General features: G+C 37.0%; 1 protein-coding gene across 2 annotated transcripts; it reads right to left on the bottom strand.

The window, feature by feature from the left end:
• Positions 1 to 1,059: 1,059 nt before the first annotated feature.
• On the bottom strand, positions 1,060 to 19,716 carry LOC144666254 (uncharacterized). Of its 2 annotated transcripts, none has more exons than XM_078527655.1 (7): positions 18,894 to 19,716; positions 7,394 to 7,669; positions 6,016 to 6,192; positions 4,596 to 4,728; positions 3,498 to 3,711; positions 2,008 to 2,083; positions 1,060 to 1,476 (listed from the first exon to the last, which is right to left on the bottom strand). In XM_078527655.1, exons 1-7 carry the CDS (start codon positions 18,993 to 18,995, stop codon positions 1,447 to 1,449), a joined length of 1,008 nt encoding a protein of 335 aa, XP_078383781.1. In that variant the 5' UTR covers positions 18,996 to 19,716; the 3' UTR covers positions 1,060 to 1,446. The 2 variants fall into 2 exon arrangements, with proteins under 2 accessions (XP_078383781.1, XP_078383782.1); XM_078527656.1 differs by lacking the exon at positions 18,894 to 19,716 and adding an exon at positions 10,765 to 11,409 and having other exon boundaries at positions 1,061 to 1,476.
• Positions 19,717 to 20,171: the final 455 nt, after the last annotated feature.

Here is a 20,171-nt window from a genome sequence, read left to right as displayed (position 1 = left end):
TTCTCAGGGTCCTCCAGTTTTCCTCCCTCCATGAAAACCAGCACTTCCAAATTCCAGTTCAATCTGGAAAGAGTGAACAAATAGGCCACTTCATAGTCAAGGAGCTAGACCGCGAAAAAGGCGTTAATTAAGGAGTTCGTTCAACCCGCCTGACAGAAAAGGTCTAACAGCGGATTCTTATAGAAGAATAACTGCTCTTTAAGACTAGGTACTATGTAGTCCGAAATTGTGGTACCACCGACGAGATAAAAAGGATTCTTTTACCAAATATGGCTTTTAGCATAGAAACGAGGCTTAACCAGTTTTTGACTTGTAAAATTCACATCCTTTATCAAGATATCCCAAAAATAACCAAAAAGTGACACGTGAGCCTCTATCTTAATTTTGACTGCTTACAAAACCATAAACCCTGTCACGTGACATGTCACATGACCGTTTTCCCTCAAAAATCGGTCTTTTTTCCAATTCTGACAAGTTTGAGTTCCGGCTTAAACCTTACAAACAGGTTTTTTTTATGAATTAAGCACTAAAAAACAATTTAGAGGTCTTATTCCGTTAAATCGTGATAAAAAAATTCCATTTTGATACACAAACTTTGACAAAATTGTCGAGGAAAGTACATGTCTGTATTTCATTCCTAGTCAGCATGGAAACGAGGCTGAACTTAAAACGGTCTTTAAACGCATACTATCTTTGAAAATAGGCAGTGATTTGAAAAAATAATTTTGTAAAAAAAAATAATTTATTATTAAAGAGTGTATGGGGTCTCGTTGCCATGGAAACGGTTACCATAGGAATATGCCAGAAGTCACACATTTTCCTCTTTTTTCAAACTTTTAGAATTTTAAGCTGCATGTTATGAATTCAAAAAAAAACAATATTATTTTGCCTTTAATACTGTCGCTAACTTTGTACTTGTTCTATTTTCGGGCTGGATTTAGGGGGCAATGGCCCAGAAATACACTTGCAAACTTTGAATTATAGGGCACGTACGAGGCTACGAGAATATGCAAGTGGTAAGACACATACAGTCTACATAAAAAAAGATGACAACTTAAAACGAGAGTACAATGTACACACTTTTTACTGTGAGGTATCTCTATTACATTTGTCTCACTTAGTTTACACATCTTTCAAACAAATGTATATATCATAACAGCATCTTTTCAGGACCAATACGCACTTGAAATAGCTACTCGTTTTTACAAAAACGCTCAGTCGCTTAGCAGCTATTTGTTCCTTTTTGCATCACTGCGTATGAATATAATATACTACAATTGCACGGGACGAGCGTCAGTCAGCCCCTGCAGAGACATTCAACAAGAACTGGCTGACGTTTGCAGTCAAACGATGGGATAAAAAACTGTCCTCCGACAAAATAAAAAGCCTGGTCGAAAAGTACAAACGGCCGGAAAATTGTGGCTTAGACGTCGGTCCGCCCTGTCCTTAATATCGGGATATTTGGCAATTATTAACCTAGAAAAAAAAAACAGAAAGTTTATTATAATTTGTATCTTATTATGTTCAATTTTTTAAGTTTTGAAAGCAGACAACAATAGTTACAATGGCTTTCCCAAAAACATTCACCGCCTACGCCAATCAGTAAGGTAGCTGGAAAAATGCAATTAACCAATCACAATTAAAAGCTAAGACAAATGACCAGCGGCAAGCACGGGAAAAATCACGATTGGTTTAGGTTTGGCATCTCTGATTGGCTGTGAGAATGCCAAGCCTTAACTCTGATTGGTTACATTTGCAGCACAAGTGTTAATTGCTATTCAAGCGCTTCCCAAACAAAAACAAGAAAAACAAACAAACAAACTAACATATATATTTCCTGGTTGTCAGTTCAAAAGCGCTCAAAGTGATCTGCGATCATAGTTACGCTTGTCGAGAACTTTTCTCAAAAGCGAATAGCAAAAAGAGAGTTGATTGCTTTTCTTCCAAAGTTTATTGTTTGATTAGATAATATAAAAATAACATGGGGGAATTTTGTTCATCCCTTACCATTGTTGCAAACTTAAGAGTTTGCAGAGTTTGCAGTAGCGATGTCTGGTCAGGTGACACATTTACCACCATCAAGCTGCAGATAAAGGAAAACCTTGATCACGACAAGTACAGTGTAACTCAGACATAACTGGTCCCTTCACAGACCTTGTAGCTTATTTCAAGAAATAAAAGTCACAAAATTTCTTGGTTAGAAGATGTTTTTCAGTTCTAACTGTGTTTTCATACCGATTTTCACCGCGTCAACCCAAAGAGGTAAAAAATGTTGTTACAAAAACTGGCAACACTGAAAATTGTTGCAAGACAAGTTGAGTACACGGTAGTAATACGGGCAACAACTCGTTCAACTTGCAATGCAACATTGTTGCGAGACAAGCAGGGTTCAAAATAAAATCTCAGCATCTGGCCTAAATTTGTCGGCTTTTTATTTTCAAGGCTCACATGTTACCGGCTGTCAATAATAAATGAGCACATACCCCCAATAGTCACGTTTTCCCACTTTCCGCACTACACTAATTAAGAAAAACTGGTTGCCTAGTACGTGACCAAAATCTTCCTGAATGAAATTTTACTTTATTCCGTGAGAAACCTTGAGATTATAAACTGACTAAAACAAGATTTCGCACATATCACATGCTTTGAACTGTGAAATAATTTATATGTCAAAATCTTTTCATTTTAATTAACATGTTTCGCTGTGATCGCTCACTTCCACACAAATTATTGTAAACAGCTTTTCTTAATGTGTTTATTTAAGCGTGAAATATGCAACTTTGTCTAGACAAACTGTCGCGCTTCTTCACTCACAAACACGGAAATCCGTGTTATCAAAAACAAAACTGACTTTAGTTTGAACGAGTGAAAATGCTTAACAGCCGGCACTAAACAATTTTTTGTGCAAAAAAATCTTGTTAACACATGTAGAAACAAAGTGGTAATTTATGCAAGGTATATTTCATACAAACTTGCATGTTTCACGCTTGAACAAACAAACGTGTGAGAGAGTCGTTCCCGGTGAGCGAGGATTCTCCTGATTTCAACCTCGGCACGCTTCAATTCTCCAAACCATTTTCTATTCTTTTTACTCATTTTAAAACGTTTTTCAAAAAGCTTTATAAACGTTTGAACTTTCTTTAAAATCTTTGCTTTCAGTTGGCCAATTCTTCAAACCATTTTCTATTCTTTCTACTAGTTTTATAGCCGATCAAAATTTCTTTGGTGAAACTTCGCCGGCAAGTGGTGTGAAACTGTTGGCTATCGCTGACAGCCGGCTGCTATTTTGAACCCTGACAAGTTGAACAAAAATGTTGCTGTTAACCAGTCAAGCTTCACTTTATTTCTTTAGGTTGTCCCAGTGCGAAACTTGCCCTACAGTATGGCGTACTTTGCACCATATGACCGTTGCAAAAGGCCCATTCCTTGAGTGAGCTTCTAGATCGTTCAGCAGAAGTGTCAGTAGTGAACTGCGCTTTTTTGCACCACAATCTCACCTTTTACTGTTTCCCCCGAGCGCGTTTTGTAAGAGGAAGGTTAGTTTGGAGTTCCTGTATGGAACATATCGCTCTTTCTTTGCAAGAGCCATGACAACATCTCCCAAGGCGCTTAAACTTGGATTAAGCTTTTTAACTTCATCGAGTCTTTCTCCAGTTGAGAAAGACTGGGTCAATCGCTCAAAGCCGGCCAAGTCGATGAGGTTCAGAGTTCCTGCAAGAAAACCATTGAAGAACTCAAGTTGTAAGTTTAATAAATGTGCTTTTTGTTTGGCCGTTAAATCATGCACAACCAGTTAACGGTTACAGGTCAAGTGAACATTTCGGAATGATCTTGAACTAAAGAAAAAAAATATTGCTCATCTACAGTAAACGCACCTGCCCATTCTCGTCCCCATAGCCCTTTCGTTTCTCTTAGCCGGCTGGGCCTTGGCACGAGGAAACAAAGGGCTCTGGGGACACAGGATTTCAAGTCCTAGATTGTAGGACTTCCGGTCTTCATGTATGCAGTCATGAAGTTTCAAAAAAAAATGTATGAGAGAGTCGTTACGTTTTCGACTTCCGTTTAGGAATTCTTTGTTTCAAACACCCAATCAAAAAAAATTCGAATTAATTCAAAAATCCTATGTCCCCAGAGCCCTCCGTTTTCTCGTGCCAATCCGGCTAAGAGAAACGAAAGGGCTATGGGGACGAGAATGGCACCTGCCTTGCAGCTGGAGGAGTAAGATTGGGCGCCATTGTCTCTGATTTGTCAGTCGCTGTTTGCGCGCGAAAATTAAAACCAACCAATCAGAGACACTTCATGGATTGCTGTAGAGTGACGTCACTAGTAAGAAAGGATTTTTTTCAGGTGAAATCTCCAGAGTGGGGAAAGTATTGGGCGCGCGAATAGTGACGTCAGCCCTTCTGTTAAAGCATTGTGGCCAATAATATGACAGAGAACGAGATTGTGGCGAGAATCGAAATTCTCTAAAATTCTCAAGTTTTCCGATGGACTACCCCAGAAAAACGAACGAAGTTTTCTCAGAAGTTTCAGCTATAATTCGTCTTGCGTATTATTTTCTACAATTTTGATCAAATACTTGATGGATTATGTACCTTGAAATTTTTCGTCTGTCTTTTCTCCGACAAGTTTCAAAATAAAGATGCAGTGACTGCGCGAGGATTGTTCATTGCATTTAGTGGCGGCCACAGCTCTGTTCCGAGTGGCTTTTTTCCAGAGCCTGTACACCTGTAAATTGAAACACAAACGTTACTCTTACTTATTAGGTCACGTTTTCTACTATTATCAGTATTTTGGTCAGTGTAATGCATGAAGTACTTTTTGTGGCGATACGTTAACCCTATTCAGACCGGGCTTTTTTGGACCTTCTCAGACCGGGGGGGGGGGGCTTCGGAAGCCCCCCCTATGTAACTTCCAGAAAATTTAAGCAATCACCATGAAACTTATAGGATGTATTGTACGTCCGAAACTCTTTCTTATGGTATACGTCACGTTGGATGGTGACGTCACATCACGTGACAATTACGTCATGATGCCAAAACAGCCGCCATCTTGGATCTGCCATCTTGGATTACAAAATTGTTCCAAAATGCCAGAAAACCCCCCAAAATCACTGCAAAGTACTCAAAATGAATAAAAATGTGCTTTAAACCCGTAAAAATGTAAAAATAATCCCATTTAAGTTGATTTTTATTAACGGAAACACGCAAAATTACAAATTTGGGAAAACATGCCTGTCAAAATGCCGTTGCCATGGTGATGTCAAGTTCCTGACACATCATCTAATCCTACCAAATTGTTGCCAGATAAATTTTAGGAAAACTCAGAAAGTTTGGCGGCGTTTGGTTAAATCTTAAAAAAGTTATAAAAGTTCAAAGTCAGCGCGGGCCTCAAAAGCCCCCCCCCCGGTCTGAATAGGGTTAAGGTACGTCACAGTGTTTCCTCTACAATGTTGTGTTACATTTTGCATAACCCTCTGACTTCGTGACAGCATTTTTCACCGGCAGCAATAATTAAGGAAATAAAATGACAACTTTAAAAGATTGTTGCCGCCATGTTTTTGAATTGTAACACAACAAAAGTTGCATCCGGGGTACCGGGCTTCTATAGTTTTTAGCTATGTTCTATAAATAAATAATGCCTGCTAGAATTCCATTGCATGTATACCGCGGCTATATTCTGATTTCTTATAGAACATGGAAAACCATCTTCTTGTAGGTAAATATTGTATTGTCTTCTTAATATTAACAGTTTTTTCAGAACACACGTCACTGAAAAGAAGTTCGAATGAATATTTTTCTGGTCTGCTGGTCGCAACGGAAACCCGAAACGAAAAGTTCGCTCAGAGTTAAGACCCAAAAAAAATACGCGCATTTTTTTAAGACCTATAAAAATACATGACAGATCTCTTGACCCATAAAAATACTGAGCGTGTACATTTTCAACCCCCAAAAATACATCCCTCTCCCCCGCCATGTATACTTCGAGTACCCCCCCTGGGGGTATGGTACTAACCTGGTTATATGTTGTCACCTTCACAGTCTTCAAATTTGTGACAGTGACTTCGCACGCCTTGCCCGTGCTTTTGGGGTTCACAAGTTTGATTTCGTGCTTTGTGTTTGCATCCCCAGAACCCAGTAGGTCCTTTATATTATTTTTGTATAATTCCATGAAGTTGGCTGTTACTACGTACTATGGAGAAAAAGCAAGAGTTACGTGTAAGATAACCACGTTATGTCTACAAAGAAGGGTAGAATAAGAGTCTAATTGTTTCAGTACAAATGCTAAAGGATTGCAGTCGAAAACTTACAGTTTAATGCACTTTTACTTGTAAGCCAAAAATCAAGTTGAAAGCAGAAGGAGAACCGATTAGATTCGCAGATTACCAATAAAACTCGACTGAGTTTCTACAAATATCGTCACTTGCTTGAGACTAAGAAAGCTCTAGTTCTGTTAACATGACTAATCATTTATTTTCAGCAATTACATGACTTCCAAGAAGCTTAAATGCTGCAGACATTTTTCATAAAAATCTGGTCTCTTTTAGGCACCCAGCTCCGAAAAAATGCGTGGATGGAGGCAGGAGAAAATGTTTAAGACGGAATCCACTAGGAAGTCGAGTAATATTTATTTAAGTTGGACAAAAATCGAGTACCAGAATAATTTAAATCCTATTGCGTTATTTCCTACCCTTAATAAAAGTTAAAGATGTAAGTAATTATCCGTGATAAAACCAACAAAAATTTCTTATCAGAGCCTGAGAAAATGAATTTCAAAGTTCACAAGCTATAGGCAAAATCTCACGTGTAGCCATTTTGTAAATTCGTCTTTAAGCGATTCAGTGGAATTCAGTGGAACTTCGAAATTTGTTTTCGATGTTTGGTGTTGTTAGAAAAGATTTCTTTTGATAAGATATTTGAAGCAGTAACAAAAAAGTTTGCAATAAGGTGGAAATAATTTTGGTACAACAATTTCTTATCAGAGTCTGAGAAAATGATATTCAAAGTTCACAAACTATGGGCAAAAGCTCACATCTTTTAAGCGATTCATTCAGTGGAACTTCGAAATTTGTTTTCGATGTTTGGTGTTGTTAGAGAAGATTTCTTTCGATAAGATATTTGAAGCAATAACACAAAAGCTTGCAATCAGGTGTAAATAGTTTTGGTACATAATTTTGTCCAATAACTACTCGAAGTCCTGGCGGATTTCCTCTTAGTGTTATTTTTTCTCCCGATTTTTTTTTTTCGCACTCTGCCTTATGCTTAGGTTTTAATCACAAACTTTGAACTCGGAACATGACTGATCCAAAACTAGAGTGGGATCAATCTAAAACAACAAAAGCTATTCTCCAAGCACAACCACCTACAAGCGCGCATCATCGTTGGTTGCTCACCTGCCAGCCCTTTTCTTTGAGGTGCTGGATAGTGCGGAACACTTGTTCTATGGCCCTTGGAATAATCCCGTGGTCCGTAGAGTTCCCTTCCATGGTGTATGTTTTGCCAGAGGCTGTCTTTCCATAAGCAAATATAGAGACATTGTTGCCATCCAGAGCTGATTGAATCAACGGCGAAATTTCACCGAAAACATCCTCTTGGCTTGAAGACGGAGTAAACACTTTGTCGAAAGTGAACTCATGCTTAGGTGCAGCTTTTTTGGTTCCGCAAAAACTCTGTGAGACGATAAAATTCAAAACTCAAAAGTGGGTACTTTTTGTGAATATATTTGATGAAGGAAACTAGTCTTAACTATAAGGAAAGCTACTTCGAAGGCTACCATAAAATGCCGATTATAAGCCAAGCTCTCCCCCCTCCCCCCGGATATGGGTTCATCTGTCTGCTATAACGAAAACAAAAGATGCCTGTTGTAAGCCCTCTTGGATATAAGCAGCCCCCCCCCCCCCCCCATCCAACGTTTTCATATTAACTTTTAAAAAAACTTAAAAATCAGTTTTTCTGTGGGAAGTTCATGCCAAAATTGGGGTGCGTCTTATAGCCGAGTATTTTTGCCCAACAAAATGTTATGATCGCCATTCTACCGAAACTTTACAGTTAAAACAAGAGAAATGAAAACACTTAATGTTGTTTATTGACTTTTATTATTAAAGATATAAGAACTGAGTTTATTATCGCGGATATAAAACGAGTTTAAGTAACACCTGTATATGCCAGCATTTTGTTTAAATTAGACAAAGAAAACCAAGCATACTCATTTGAAACAAAACCTTTCTAAGCGTGGAAAGTGGAAAATGACTTTAGAAGACAAGGAAAACACCAAAAAAGCTCGAGAATAAAAAACCTGATGTAGTTTGTTTCCCCTAGAGGTCTTCTAATTTTAAAGGAGAAGTTCACTCCAGAATGGCCATTTATTTTCTTTACGCCAATAAAAAGTTTATACAAAGATATGTTATTCACCAAAATTTCAGCCTCCAACGTGCGCTATAACCCTACGAAATCTTTCTTTGAAGTAGCCCAAAACTCGACAACTGAACGCCGCCATTTTGGAGCCTGGTAATGTATGCGTGACGTCAAAGAGCTCAGCGTGAAGTTTGGCGGGAAAGTTTTAATAGTCGAAACTCCTTGTTTCTTTGTTGTGGCGTTTGTTTGTCAAAATACAAATGAGAAAATACAAATCTTTTCGCCGTCTTTCAATATCTCAAAGAAAAATTACTCAATAAGAATGGGTAGGGACGAAAAATTACTGCCAAAGTGAACACAAATATTTGTGTGTTCCGAAAGCTATACGGGAGACTGCTTTGAAGAAGATCACAGATACAGTCTCCTACGTGAAAATACCCACACACACAAAAGAAAGAGCCAGACGCAATACCAACCAATGTTGCGTTTATGTTATTAATTTTCACTTTTCAGTTGATCTCAGGGAGGACCGTTTTAATCAACTAGAGAAACTCTTCTTGATCAAATATAAGATCGCAACTCCCAAAGTGAACTTTATGTCATTTTTCAGAGTTGACTGACTGAGCTAGAAATGTTTGAATTATTTCATTTTAGATCAAGCAAAATTTTAACTTAACTTATTACTTGTTTGTATCTTTTTCTCTGTCTTTTTCTCCTTTATATTTATTTGCATGTACAACCCAGTCAATGCACCCAAAAATTTTAACAACTTAGCCCTTTTTGTTATTTCTATTCTGAGAAGTGTTGTTGCGAATTTAAGTCAATTTTTGTTTATGCTGTTATTTTTTGCCGTCGTCGTATTTGCTCGATTAAACGCGGGTCACCGATTAAACTCCGGTTTCGTATTTATAAATGCCGGGTCAAAAATGCTAACTTTTAAATAAACGCCGGGGACGTTTGATCAAGGTCCCGGCGTTTATTTGCGGTCGAGCAAACAAGTAAATATATTCTCTTAAATAGCACTGCTACGACAAACTGGTACGGTTTGCTTCTTTGGTAATTTTTTTATAATGTTCAAGGAAAGTCCGGCGTAAAATAACTAGGATGGATGCTGTAAACAAAATGAAACAGCAATGTTCGCGTTCGTGTTGTCATGACTGACGCACTGTTGTTTATAACAGTGAACGTTTATAACTACGGAGGACGTTGGCGACATTGCCGTTTATGGACTCATTGGTTGTTTATGTTCTGCAGTGCGGTTTGTACAAATCTTGATTGCAACATGCACGTGCCGTATGCAATACTGTTACTTTGGTAAAAATCACCCTCGGAGACCCAAGAGCAGTTTGTCGGCCGGGACGACAAGAAAAATCGCACTTCGTTAATAAACACCGGACCCCGCCAAGTTTGAAATAAACGCCGGAGGTGTTTGATTTGAGAAAAAACGGTAAGCAAAATGACTAACCTCCATTCTTTCCTTATTCTTTCGCCTCCTTTCGCTTGCATGTCGTTTGAAGGGAGTTACAGAAGGAGATTTCTTAAAAATGATTTATATTGCGTCTGGCTTTTTCTATCTTTTGTGGGTATTTCCACGCAGGAGACTGCATCTCTGATCTACTTTGAAGCAGTCTTCCACATAGTTTTCGGAACACACAAATATATGTGTCCGCTTTTCAGTAATTGTTCTTTTAAATATCGGAAGACGGTGAAAATAAACACCTCTTTTTGTATTTCTTGGAGCTCTGTGTGAGCAAAATGGTGCTGCACAAACAAGCATTTTGACAAACAAAAGCCACTACAAAGAAATAAGGAGTTTCGAGTACAGTCTGTATTTAAATTTCCGCGCCAAACTTCAGGCTGAGCTCTTTGACGTCACGCATACATTACCAGCTCCAAGATGGCGGCGTTCAGTTGTCGAGTTTTGGGCTACTTCAAAGAAAGATTTCGTAGGGTTATAGCGCACGTTGGAGGCTGAAATTTTGGTGAATAACGTATCTTTGTATAAACTTTTTATTGACGTAAAGGAAAAAATGGCCATTCTGGAGTGAACTTCTCCTTTAAGAAAACAAAGAAAATCGATTTCGGTGGTCGAAGTCACAAATTTCCTAACTTTTAAACCCGAAATTAGCTATTATGAACACTACTCGTGTTCGCTTACAAAACCGCGCAGAGAAATTTGGTCACTTCCTATCAACATAAAAACTCTTTTTCTTTTGCTAGAATATAATTTCAGGGCTTTAGCGCAACTCTTCCAACTGAAAAAAATGAACTGAAGAGGAATGCTTTTTACGATAACAAAAATTTGAATGAAATATAGTAATTTTCAACGGCAGTATTTAGCATGTGGTATAACATTAATTTTTTTCAATTCTTGCTCAAACGTGCATACAGATATTCTTATTAAACATACCTGAGAATTGGCTCGGGTTATTGGAAAGATTCTCACTTAGAGGGCATAAAACTTCGGCAAACTTTCACAGCATGACCGTAAACTGTGTATCGACTGTGTAAATACTTCTAATTGACAAACGCCCGATAATGAATGTTTTAACCCCAAATGCTCGTCTTTCTTTCTTCTTGCCGAATGTTCCATTGCAAAATTCCCTTTTTAATGGAAGAGTGAGATAAAAAAGCCTACCTAGGTCCATTTTGATCGCAAAACCTCTTCGCCAATTTGCCACAAGATTACATTTGTGACTTACGTGACATGAACACGATATTGTGACGTAAGTGAGTCTGCGCAGTAAGAGCTCTGGGGTCGAGAATGTCACGGAGTTAAAATAACGCAAAACAATTCTCCAGCACCGCCAACGCAGTTTGAGGAAGCAAATTGATCGTTCTGGAGTTCTGTACACACTTTCGTCAAGAGAAAAGAACCACGATAAAGGAAAATTGCTAAGGATGAAGATGCAAAAGGAATTTCGCGCTTAACAGTTGCTTTGTTGTACTTTGGAGCCAAGAAATGTTTAGCTGTCAGTTGGGCTATTTTGATCGATATCACAACATTTTGTGGGATTACGATGCATTGGTAAATATGCTGTCTTCAACAACCCAAGCCAATCCTCAGGTATATCTTAGATAAACATTTACATGAATGTATATGTGTGTTTAAACGGCAATTGAGAAAATTTGGAGTTATATACCACATATTAAATAATTCCGTTGAAAACTGCCGTTTAATTCGACTTTCTAGTATCATGAAAAGTATTCCCCACCTTTTTAATTATTTCAGTTTGAAGAGTTTTTTTTTTTTTTTAATTTTTTCCTTTATTGATATTTACACACTTAACATTACATAGGTGATTGGAATAAAAAAAAGTAACAAGTGTTAAGGTTACTGTAGACCTTCAGGGGTGTCTTCCGGAAAATCGTTCATAAGCGTGATTCTTTTTACAAAACCTAAGAAAAGTATATATCACTGTAAAGCTAATAGAATGTAGAATCTAAAGAAATGATTATTTTAAAGATTCAGTCTAATGGTAAGCTCGCACAAGCCTTAAACCGCAACATTGACGAAGTTTGCTAAATTGAATTACCTACTTTCGTGTTCGCACATACGACCAAACAAACTGGACAGTATCAATCAGCAGGTAATGGACTACAAAAGTGTGTGAGGCTTTTTGGATATTCCTATTGGTTGCTGAGAAAATCTATTGTAAACTCGGCGATTAGAATGTTTGCCGATCTTCGTCACATAAGAAGGCGTAAAACGCGAAATATTTGAAATATTAAAAAAGCCTCACACACTTTGGCGCGTTAATAACCAGGGAACATTTTGGCCAAGTTTCGTTAGAATCCATCAAATCTACATACCCTATTAATTCGCTTGAAGCAGTGGAATCCTCGCAAAAATAAAGCCCGAGTGTTTTGCTCCTAGAGATTTGCAAGCTTATCACACCTCATCAAAGTGTTTGTCAACGCAGTCATGCCGCCGACCAATTGAAACAATTGAAGGCTTTTTTTTTTTGACAATTCAAGGCTTTTCTTCTGTAAAGCAGCTTAACGTCGAGTGGCTTCCCCAGAGACTCCTCACCAAAATAGTCCATTGAAATCCACTGAAAACATTATTTTGCAATCAAATCATGGTCGAATGATATGAAAGTCGCTCCAAACCGTAAATTTGGCCCGAATATTTGGAGTACTAGCAGCTTAGATATGTGATATGTGGAAAGTAAGGACAACCAGAATGTATTCTAACATGGGAAAACAAAAGGAAAAATGAAGCGCTAGCAGACGGGAAAGAAAGGGAAACCAGCGGCGAAAATAGCAGCCAAAATCGGCTGACCGGCGATCCCAAATAAAGTGCTGTAGCGAGGATGAATTCGTTAGGTGAAGCTTTCCGTTAAGTGTTATTGTTTGATTTGTTCTTGACCTCCAACTGAACTACCAAATCTAGCTTAATCTCCCTCCTTCATTTTCGTTTTCTTTAACGCGGCTTTCTTAAGAAATTTCGTCCAAGTTGTGTTTTCTCTTTTGGACGAACTCGTATCATTTTTTTACAGACTTTTGCATGAAAATTCACTGACCCTTGTGTCCTAACCCACGCTAAACAGAACAGCCCTTTTGATGTAAATAAAACATTCAAATCTGCGTAACTCGAGTCGCCGGATGAAATTTTCCGCGAAAAATGTACGGAGCGCCCCATGTGTATTGGATGTGTAATAAGGATTATAACACCTTTTGCTATTTATTAACTTTTCAAAAAAGAAGTTTTTCCTCGATATCTCGCAATCTTTCAACAATTTTACATTACTTTTTTTTACCAAACTATAAATCAGTGTTTTAGGTTTAGAATGAGTAAAGAAAAAAGTTTTCGCAAAATTTGGCCTCTGAATTTCGAAGGTCTACAGTAACCTTAATTTACAATTAAGTAACAGATGATTATAATTTCCATATAATCGAAATTAAAACAAGCAACAAAAAAAAAAAAAAAATAAGCAACAACAGCAACAAACACACCGAAAAAAAAAGCGAATCTAGCACTATAATTCCTTACTTATTATCTGGGAGAATATATCCACTTCTTTTCGAAATATCTTTTCTTATTAATTTTCTTTTCAGTTTAATTTCATATTTAATAAGTATTTTGTTCTGATAGCCTTGAATTTTAGGATATGTTTGGTTTCTTCTGCAGTCCCACAAAAACAATTTTCCAATAATAATAAAATAATTTAGTAAATCAAGTGAACTCTGGGCATTGTTTTGATATTATTCCAAACAAAACATTTTGCAAAGTAAGACGAACTGCTTGATTTGATAAGAAGTACCAGTAAGATTCAAAATCATTCCAAAACTGCCTGACGTGGGGGCACTCGGTGAAAAAAGTGATACAAAGTTTCTGGTTCCGCCTCACAGAAAGTACATAAATCATTTGTTCTGTAACCAATTTTGTGTAATTTCGTGTTCGTGTAAAGAATATTGTTAAGTACTTTGTACTGAAAGGCCTTTAAATATGATTCAAGTACAACGGAATGAGGTAATGTGAAAAATTCTCGTAGTTGATCATCCGAAATATTGAAATCGCTTTTCCATTTATGAACAATATTAGGAGGCTGTGCTTTGTTCATAACAAGAAGCGAATAATAATAACAGTATAACCAATTTTAATGAAAGCGATTCGCAAATGTTGCTAAGTATAAAATAATAAACATAGTAAACATACAAGTAAACATTAAAAAACCCAGAACGTACTTTTGCTTAAGCCTTGAAATTATATTTAAGCGAATGGAAAAGAGTGTCTCTTGAATTACCTACTTTCGTGTTCGCACATACGACCAAACAAACTGGACAGTATCAATCAGCAGGTAATGGACTACAAAAGTGTGTGAGGCTTTTTGGATATTCCTATTGGTTGCTGAGAAAATCTATTGTAAACTCGGCGATTAGAATGTTTGCCGATCTTCGTCACATAAGAAGGCGTAAAACGCGAAATATTTGAAATATTAAAAAAGCCTCACACACTTTTGCGCGTTAATAACCAGGGAACATTTTGGCCAAGTTTCGTTAGAATCCATCAAATCTACATACCCTATTAATTCGCTTGAAGCAGTGGAATCCTCGCAAAAATAAAGCCCGAGTGTTTTGCTCCTAGAGATTTGCAAGCTTATCACACCTCATCAAAGTGTTTGTCAACGCAGTCATGCCGCCGACCAATTGAAACAATTGAAGGCTTTTTTTTTGACAATTCAAGGCTTTTCTTCTGTAAAGCAGCTTAACGTCGAGTGGCTTCCCCAGAGACTCCTCACCAAAATAGTCCATTGAAATCCACTGAAAACATTATTTTGCAATCAAATCATGGTCGAATGATATGAAAGTCGCTCCAAACCGTAAATTTGGCCCGAATATTTGGAGTACTAGCAGCTTAGATATGTGATATGTGGAAAGTAAGGACAACCAGAATGTATTCTAACATGGGAAAACAAAAGGAAAAATGAAGCGCTAGCAGACGGGAAAGAAAGGGAAACCAGCGGCCAAAATAGCAGCCAAAATCGGCTGACCGGCGATCCCAAATAAAGTGCTGTAGCGAGGATGAATTCGTTAGGTGAAGCTTTCCGTTAAGTGTTATTGTTTGATTTGTTCTTGACCTCCAACTGAACTACCAAATCTAGCTTAAGGTATCAGTGTACCCCAAAATTGACCATTTTAAAGAAAACTATATTTTGGTATTTTCGGGTAGATCTCATTAAGACCTTTCATTTAAAAAAAAAGAGCACGGAAAAGATTGACTCTACACAAAGTTATGAACGAAAAACTTTTCTTGCCATTAATTATTTGATATTGATAGCTGTCAACAGGTTGTCTAAAGAAGCGTGGCGATCTACCGTTGCGTGATTATCACAGTTCTTGGTTTTTGACGAGATGTTTTGGATGGTTTGCGCTGGCAAAAGTTTTTCGGACGTGAAAGAAGAAACATTTTCCCATTCCTTTCTCACGTTCAAAAAATGCTGCAACAACGGGAAAAGACTAAAGATTTGGCAGATGCACTAGTAGATAGCGACAGCGAATTATTTTTCGCCGCTTGAAGCGGTAACGCCACGACCTGGCATCACGACCAGTTCCTCGGCTTACTTTAGGACCTTTAGGATGTTTGCGACTCCACGTTTTTGTTGTTTTAGATTTAACATTTCTAAAACTGTTGCAGTGAGACGAAAATTGTTATAAAGCGAGCGGTAGAAATAAAATTATGCAACAGACTGTTTCCGGCCAGAAGCAACATTTGACACCGCTTTGAACAAGTTCTATTGTTAAAGTAAAATGAACCTTCATTCTATCGCTCAATGCGTGATCACTTTCACACGTCTTGTGTAATTAATCTCATTAAAGCGGAAGTACGCCCCAAAATACATTTTCTTTCGTATCTCGTAAACAAATTTTCGAAGAGAGAGGTGCACATTTTAAGTTCGTTTTCAATGGGGTTTCAACAATTTTCGCTGAAATTTGGCAAGAATGTTGCCCGATAATTGAGCAACAAAACTGTGTCGGCGAATTTTAACTTTTTTCCTCTTTCAAAAGTTATGGCTGTTTTAACGCAGAGAATAGTTGTTGCTTACACTCTGAAAGTTTAACTACGTGTCATAAACAAACCAGACAAGTAATCAATATTCCCCGACACAGTTTCTTAGAGAAATGTGTGAAGAACACATAGCGATGCTAATCGCTTTTTCCCACTCAAATTTGTCCGGAAACGAACCCTATTTATGAGCCTCGGTACTTATGGAAAAAACACGCTCTTTTTGGATAACATTAATATTTTTACTAAAAATAAATATATCTCCGTAATCTACAATTCCTAAGCTTTCAGAAAATATATACTTTGCTGGGGTTTGCGTTAATTACCAGACGGTAAGGCAGCTCCAACGCATGATGGTCATTTGGGGTACACTGATACCTTAATCTCCCTCCTTCATTTTCGTTTTCTTTAACGCGGCTTTCTTAAGAAATTTCGTCCAAGTTGTGTTTTCTCTTTTGGACGAACTCGTATCATTTTTTTACAGACTTTTGCATGAAAATTCACTGACCCTTGTGTCCTAACCCACGCTAAACAGAACAGCCCTTTTGATGTAAATAAAACATTCAAATCTGCGTAACTCGAGTCGCCGGATGAAATTTTCCGCGAAAAATGTACGGAGCGCCCCATGTGTATTGGATGTGTAATAAGGATTATAACACCTTTTGCTATTTATTAACTTTTCAAAAAAGAAGTTTTTCCTCGATATCTCGCAATCTTTCAACAATTTTACATTACTTTTTTTACCAAACTATAAATCAGTGTTTTAGGTTTAGAATGAGTAAAGAAAAAAGTTTTCGCAAAATTTGGCCTCTGAATTTCGAAGGTCTACAGTAACCTTAATTTACAATTAAGTAACAGATGATAATAATTTCCATATAATCGAAATTAAAACAAGCAACAAAAAGAAATAAGCAACAACAGCAACAAACACACCGAAAAAAAAAGCGAATCTGGCACTATAATTCCTTACTTATTATCTGGGAGAATATATCCACTTCTTTTCGAAATAAATGTATCTTTTCTTATTAATTTTCTTTTCAGTTTAATTTCATATTTAATAAGTATTTTGTTCTGATAGCCTTGAATTTTAGGATATGTTTGGTTTCTTCTGCAGTCCCACAAAAACAATTTTCCAATAATAATAAAATAATTTAGTAAATCAAGTGAACTCTGGGCATTGTTTTGATATTATTCCAAACAAAACATTTTGCAAAGTAAGACGAACTGCTTGATTTGATAAGAAGTACCAGTAAGATTCAAAATCATTCCAAAGGGGCACTCGGTAAAAATAAGTGATACAAAGTTTCTGGTTCCGCCTCACAGAAAGTACATAAATCATTTGTTCTGTAACCAATTTTGTGTAATTTCGTGTTCGTGTAAAGAATATTGTTAAGTACTTTGTACTGAAAGGCCTTTAAATATGATTCAAGTACAACGGAATGAGGTAATGTGAAAAATTCTCGTAGTTGATCATCCGAAATATTGAAATCGCTTTTCCATTTATGAACAATATTAGGAGGCTGTGCTTTGTTCATAACAAGAAGCGAATAATAATAACAGTATAACCAATTTTAATGAAAGCGATTCGCAAATGTTGCTAAGTATAAAATAATAAACATAGTAAACATACAAGTAAACATTAAAAAACCCAGAACGTACTTTTGCTTAAGCCTTGAAATTATATTTAAGCGAATGGAAAAGAGTGTCTCTGTTGATAGAAAGCATCGAAGTTCTCAATGTGGCTTTGTTAGTGAATGCGACGAGAGTTAACGATAGCGAATTTCGGGTTGAAAATTGTGTCACTTTGAGGCTCCGATCACAAAAACTGACTTTGGCTTTTTTCTCGAAATTAGAAGACTTCTGGGGGGAACAAAATACATCAGGTTTTTTATCTACCTAAAAGCTATTTATGAGCAAAAATCAAAGAGCTCTTCGAGCCACGACTGAATTTTTTGCCAAGTTTAAAAGTTTAGTTTTCATTCCTTGAAAATTTATGAGCAGCAAGGTGATTCAAACATTCCTTTGACGCACATGATAACAGATAAACAACGGAATGTCGATTACATTGATAGAAGTTATTTTCGTCTCACGTGACTAAGTACGTCTAAGTAGTACAGTCGGGTAGGCAACGGACTGCGGATCGACAGGTCGCGAGTTCGAGTCCCAGAGGAGAGATTTATTTTCTTTATTCCTTTTTTTTTCTTTTTTTTTACCCATAGTACTAAAATGGTTTGTTTATTATATCGCTCCGTAGGTATGCATTGCAGAATAATTTACATGTAGGCTGTTAAGTAATAACGCTGTAAAAAAAAAATATAATAGACTGATTCAGGTACAAATGTAATATTGTGCTGTTTCATCAGAAAAGCTTTTCCTTTTCTTGGGAACAAGCAGCCACGCACTCTACTTAAGCCAACGCTCTGGTTTCTAGATAGATCCATCGCTTATGAAGCTTATGTGAAACCCGATTTAGTTTTCGAATGCTCCTACATTCGACTACATGTACTACGCTAGCTCGAAAGATAGACACGAAAGTCATCGATCGATTAATGCAGATTACTGGCTCTCAATGTTCACTTTTTTGGCGGTCGATTACTTAATTCTTCACGTAATTGTCAGCCATATTTTGTTTCTTTGCTTCTGGTTTTTCTTGTAAACCCCTTTAAATTTAAAAGACCGCCTTTATACGGCCGCTTTTATACGGCCGCCTTGCTACACTATGTCTACAAGTATATCTGGTCAGCGGAGTTGCAATGAGAAGTCTACAGATGATGGAACGACCAACCATGCGAGTGCCATTGGGCTAGCTACAATACTCCTGAATAAATTCAGTCGTAAAAAAGGAATTTGATTTAATTTTCAATTTTCTGCCAGTGCAAACACGGTTTTTATTTAAAGTCCTTCTTAAATCGGTGCCTATATCAACATTTCCAATTGTTTTTTATGCTGCTTATAAGAGCCCCCCTCCCCCCGCCTCCGGATATTAAGTAGTAGTAGCGCTTACTGTACTTTATGTTTAAAACTCTCACCTCATTTGGCGATGTTTGTTCAAGGACCAGGCTCCTCTTGTCTTTTCCGAAATCCAGTATGCACTCCTGACTTGACTTGTCTGACTTCAGCAGAGGACGCATGCGGCAAAAAACCTGGATGTTGCCTTTCGACTTCTGAAAAATAATAAAATAATAATTAACTTCGTCTCGGGGATTATTCAACAATAATCACTTCGCCTTCGGCAAATAATTGTTTTAGTATAATTTTTAGAGGTAATCATCAAGAACTTAAAAAAAATAACGATAGCAAACAAGAAAACAGCAAACACAAGTGTTCACTTGCATACGATGTAAACCAGTTTAAATCATCGATTACAATCAGAATTTATTTATATGAATTGAAGCATTCTGATTGGTCGAGAAGCTCGGCTTATGAGGCTATAATAACCCCGCGCGAGGTGATTATAGCTTTGAAGGCTTGGTTACTTAGCCACGCCACCTTTGACATCCAGGGAAGTAAACACGGCCGCTTTTGCTGAATGAAAATTTCTTTGATTTGAAAGAAACCAGTCCAAGTCTTGGATATTTTAAACATTGGGAATTTTTCAAATTAACTACCAAGGCTTTTGAATCGAAAATATTTTCAAGAGATGGTTCTCGAGGCATTAGAAATGATCGTAAACACGGCGGTTTTGGCAATCGATGAGAAACTCAGTCAGATCGATTGAGCAAACATTTAGTTCTCTTCTCACCAGAGCTACTCATTTTCGAGAGGATTCGCACATTTGCTTAGAAGTCATCAACAATCGTACAAAGGTACCGGACATCTATATATCTTTCTCATAGTGTTTGTTTTGTTCCGTTTTATTGCTTTAGCTAAATAAATTCTGATTGTAATCAATGAATTAAACTGGTTTACACCGTATGCAAGCGAACACTTGTGTTTGCTGTTTTCTTGTTTGCTATCGTTATTTTTTTAAGTTCTTGATGATCACCTCTAAAGTTATACTAAAACAATTATTCGCCTTCGGCGAATAATTGTTAATTATATATGGTTAGAAAGCCTATAAAATTCTGAACATTTTTTGATCCAAAACATAAACATATAATTTATATCCGTCTCCATGGTAACCGATAAACATACATAATTTATGCAAATATGCAAATTAAAATAAAAACTTTTAGGTTTGAACGAATTTTCTCAAGATGTTTTACATTTTTTTCTAGGCAATCAAATAGGCTATTTTATATGTTATTCATTTAGCACAATCATTTAGCCAACAGTGACTTCCTGTATACAAAAAAATGTGACTTTCA

This window comes from Oculina patagonica, chromosome 9 (genome assembly GCF_052425735.1).
Source record: "Oculina patagonica isolate OP01 chromosome 9, crgOcupat, whole genome shotgun sequence".
NCBI lineage: Eukaryota > Metazoa > Cnidaria > Anthozoa > Scleractinia > Oculinidae > Oculina > Oculina patagonica.
This window is presented reverse-complemented; position numbering and strand designations above follow the sequence as displayed.

What these genes read in the sequence shown, in the direction of transcription:
- LOC144666254 (XM_078527655.1), bottom strand. Translation starts at nt 18,995, where the DNA reads ATGCGTCCTCTGCTGAAGTCAGACAAGTCAAGTCAGGAGTGCATACTG. An exon ending in TCAAAGAAAAGGGCTGGCAG is followed by an intron (nt 6,193 to 7,393) that starts GTGAGCAACCAA and finishes TTTTCTCCATAG; the next exon opens with TACGTAGTAACAGCCAACTT. An exon ending in CTCTTAAGTTTGCAACAATG is followed by an intron (nt 1,477 to 2,007) that starts GTAAGGGATGAA and finishes TTTTTTTTCTAG; the next exon opens with GTTAATAATTGCCAAATATC.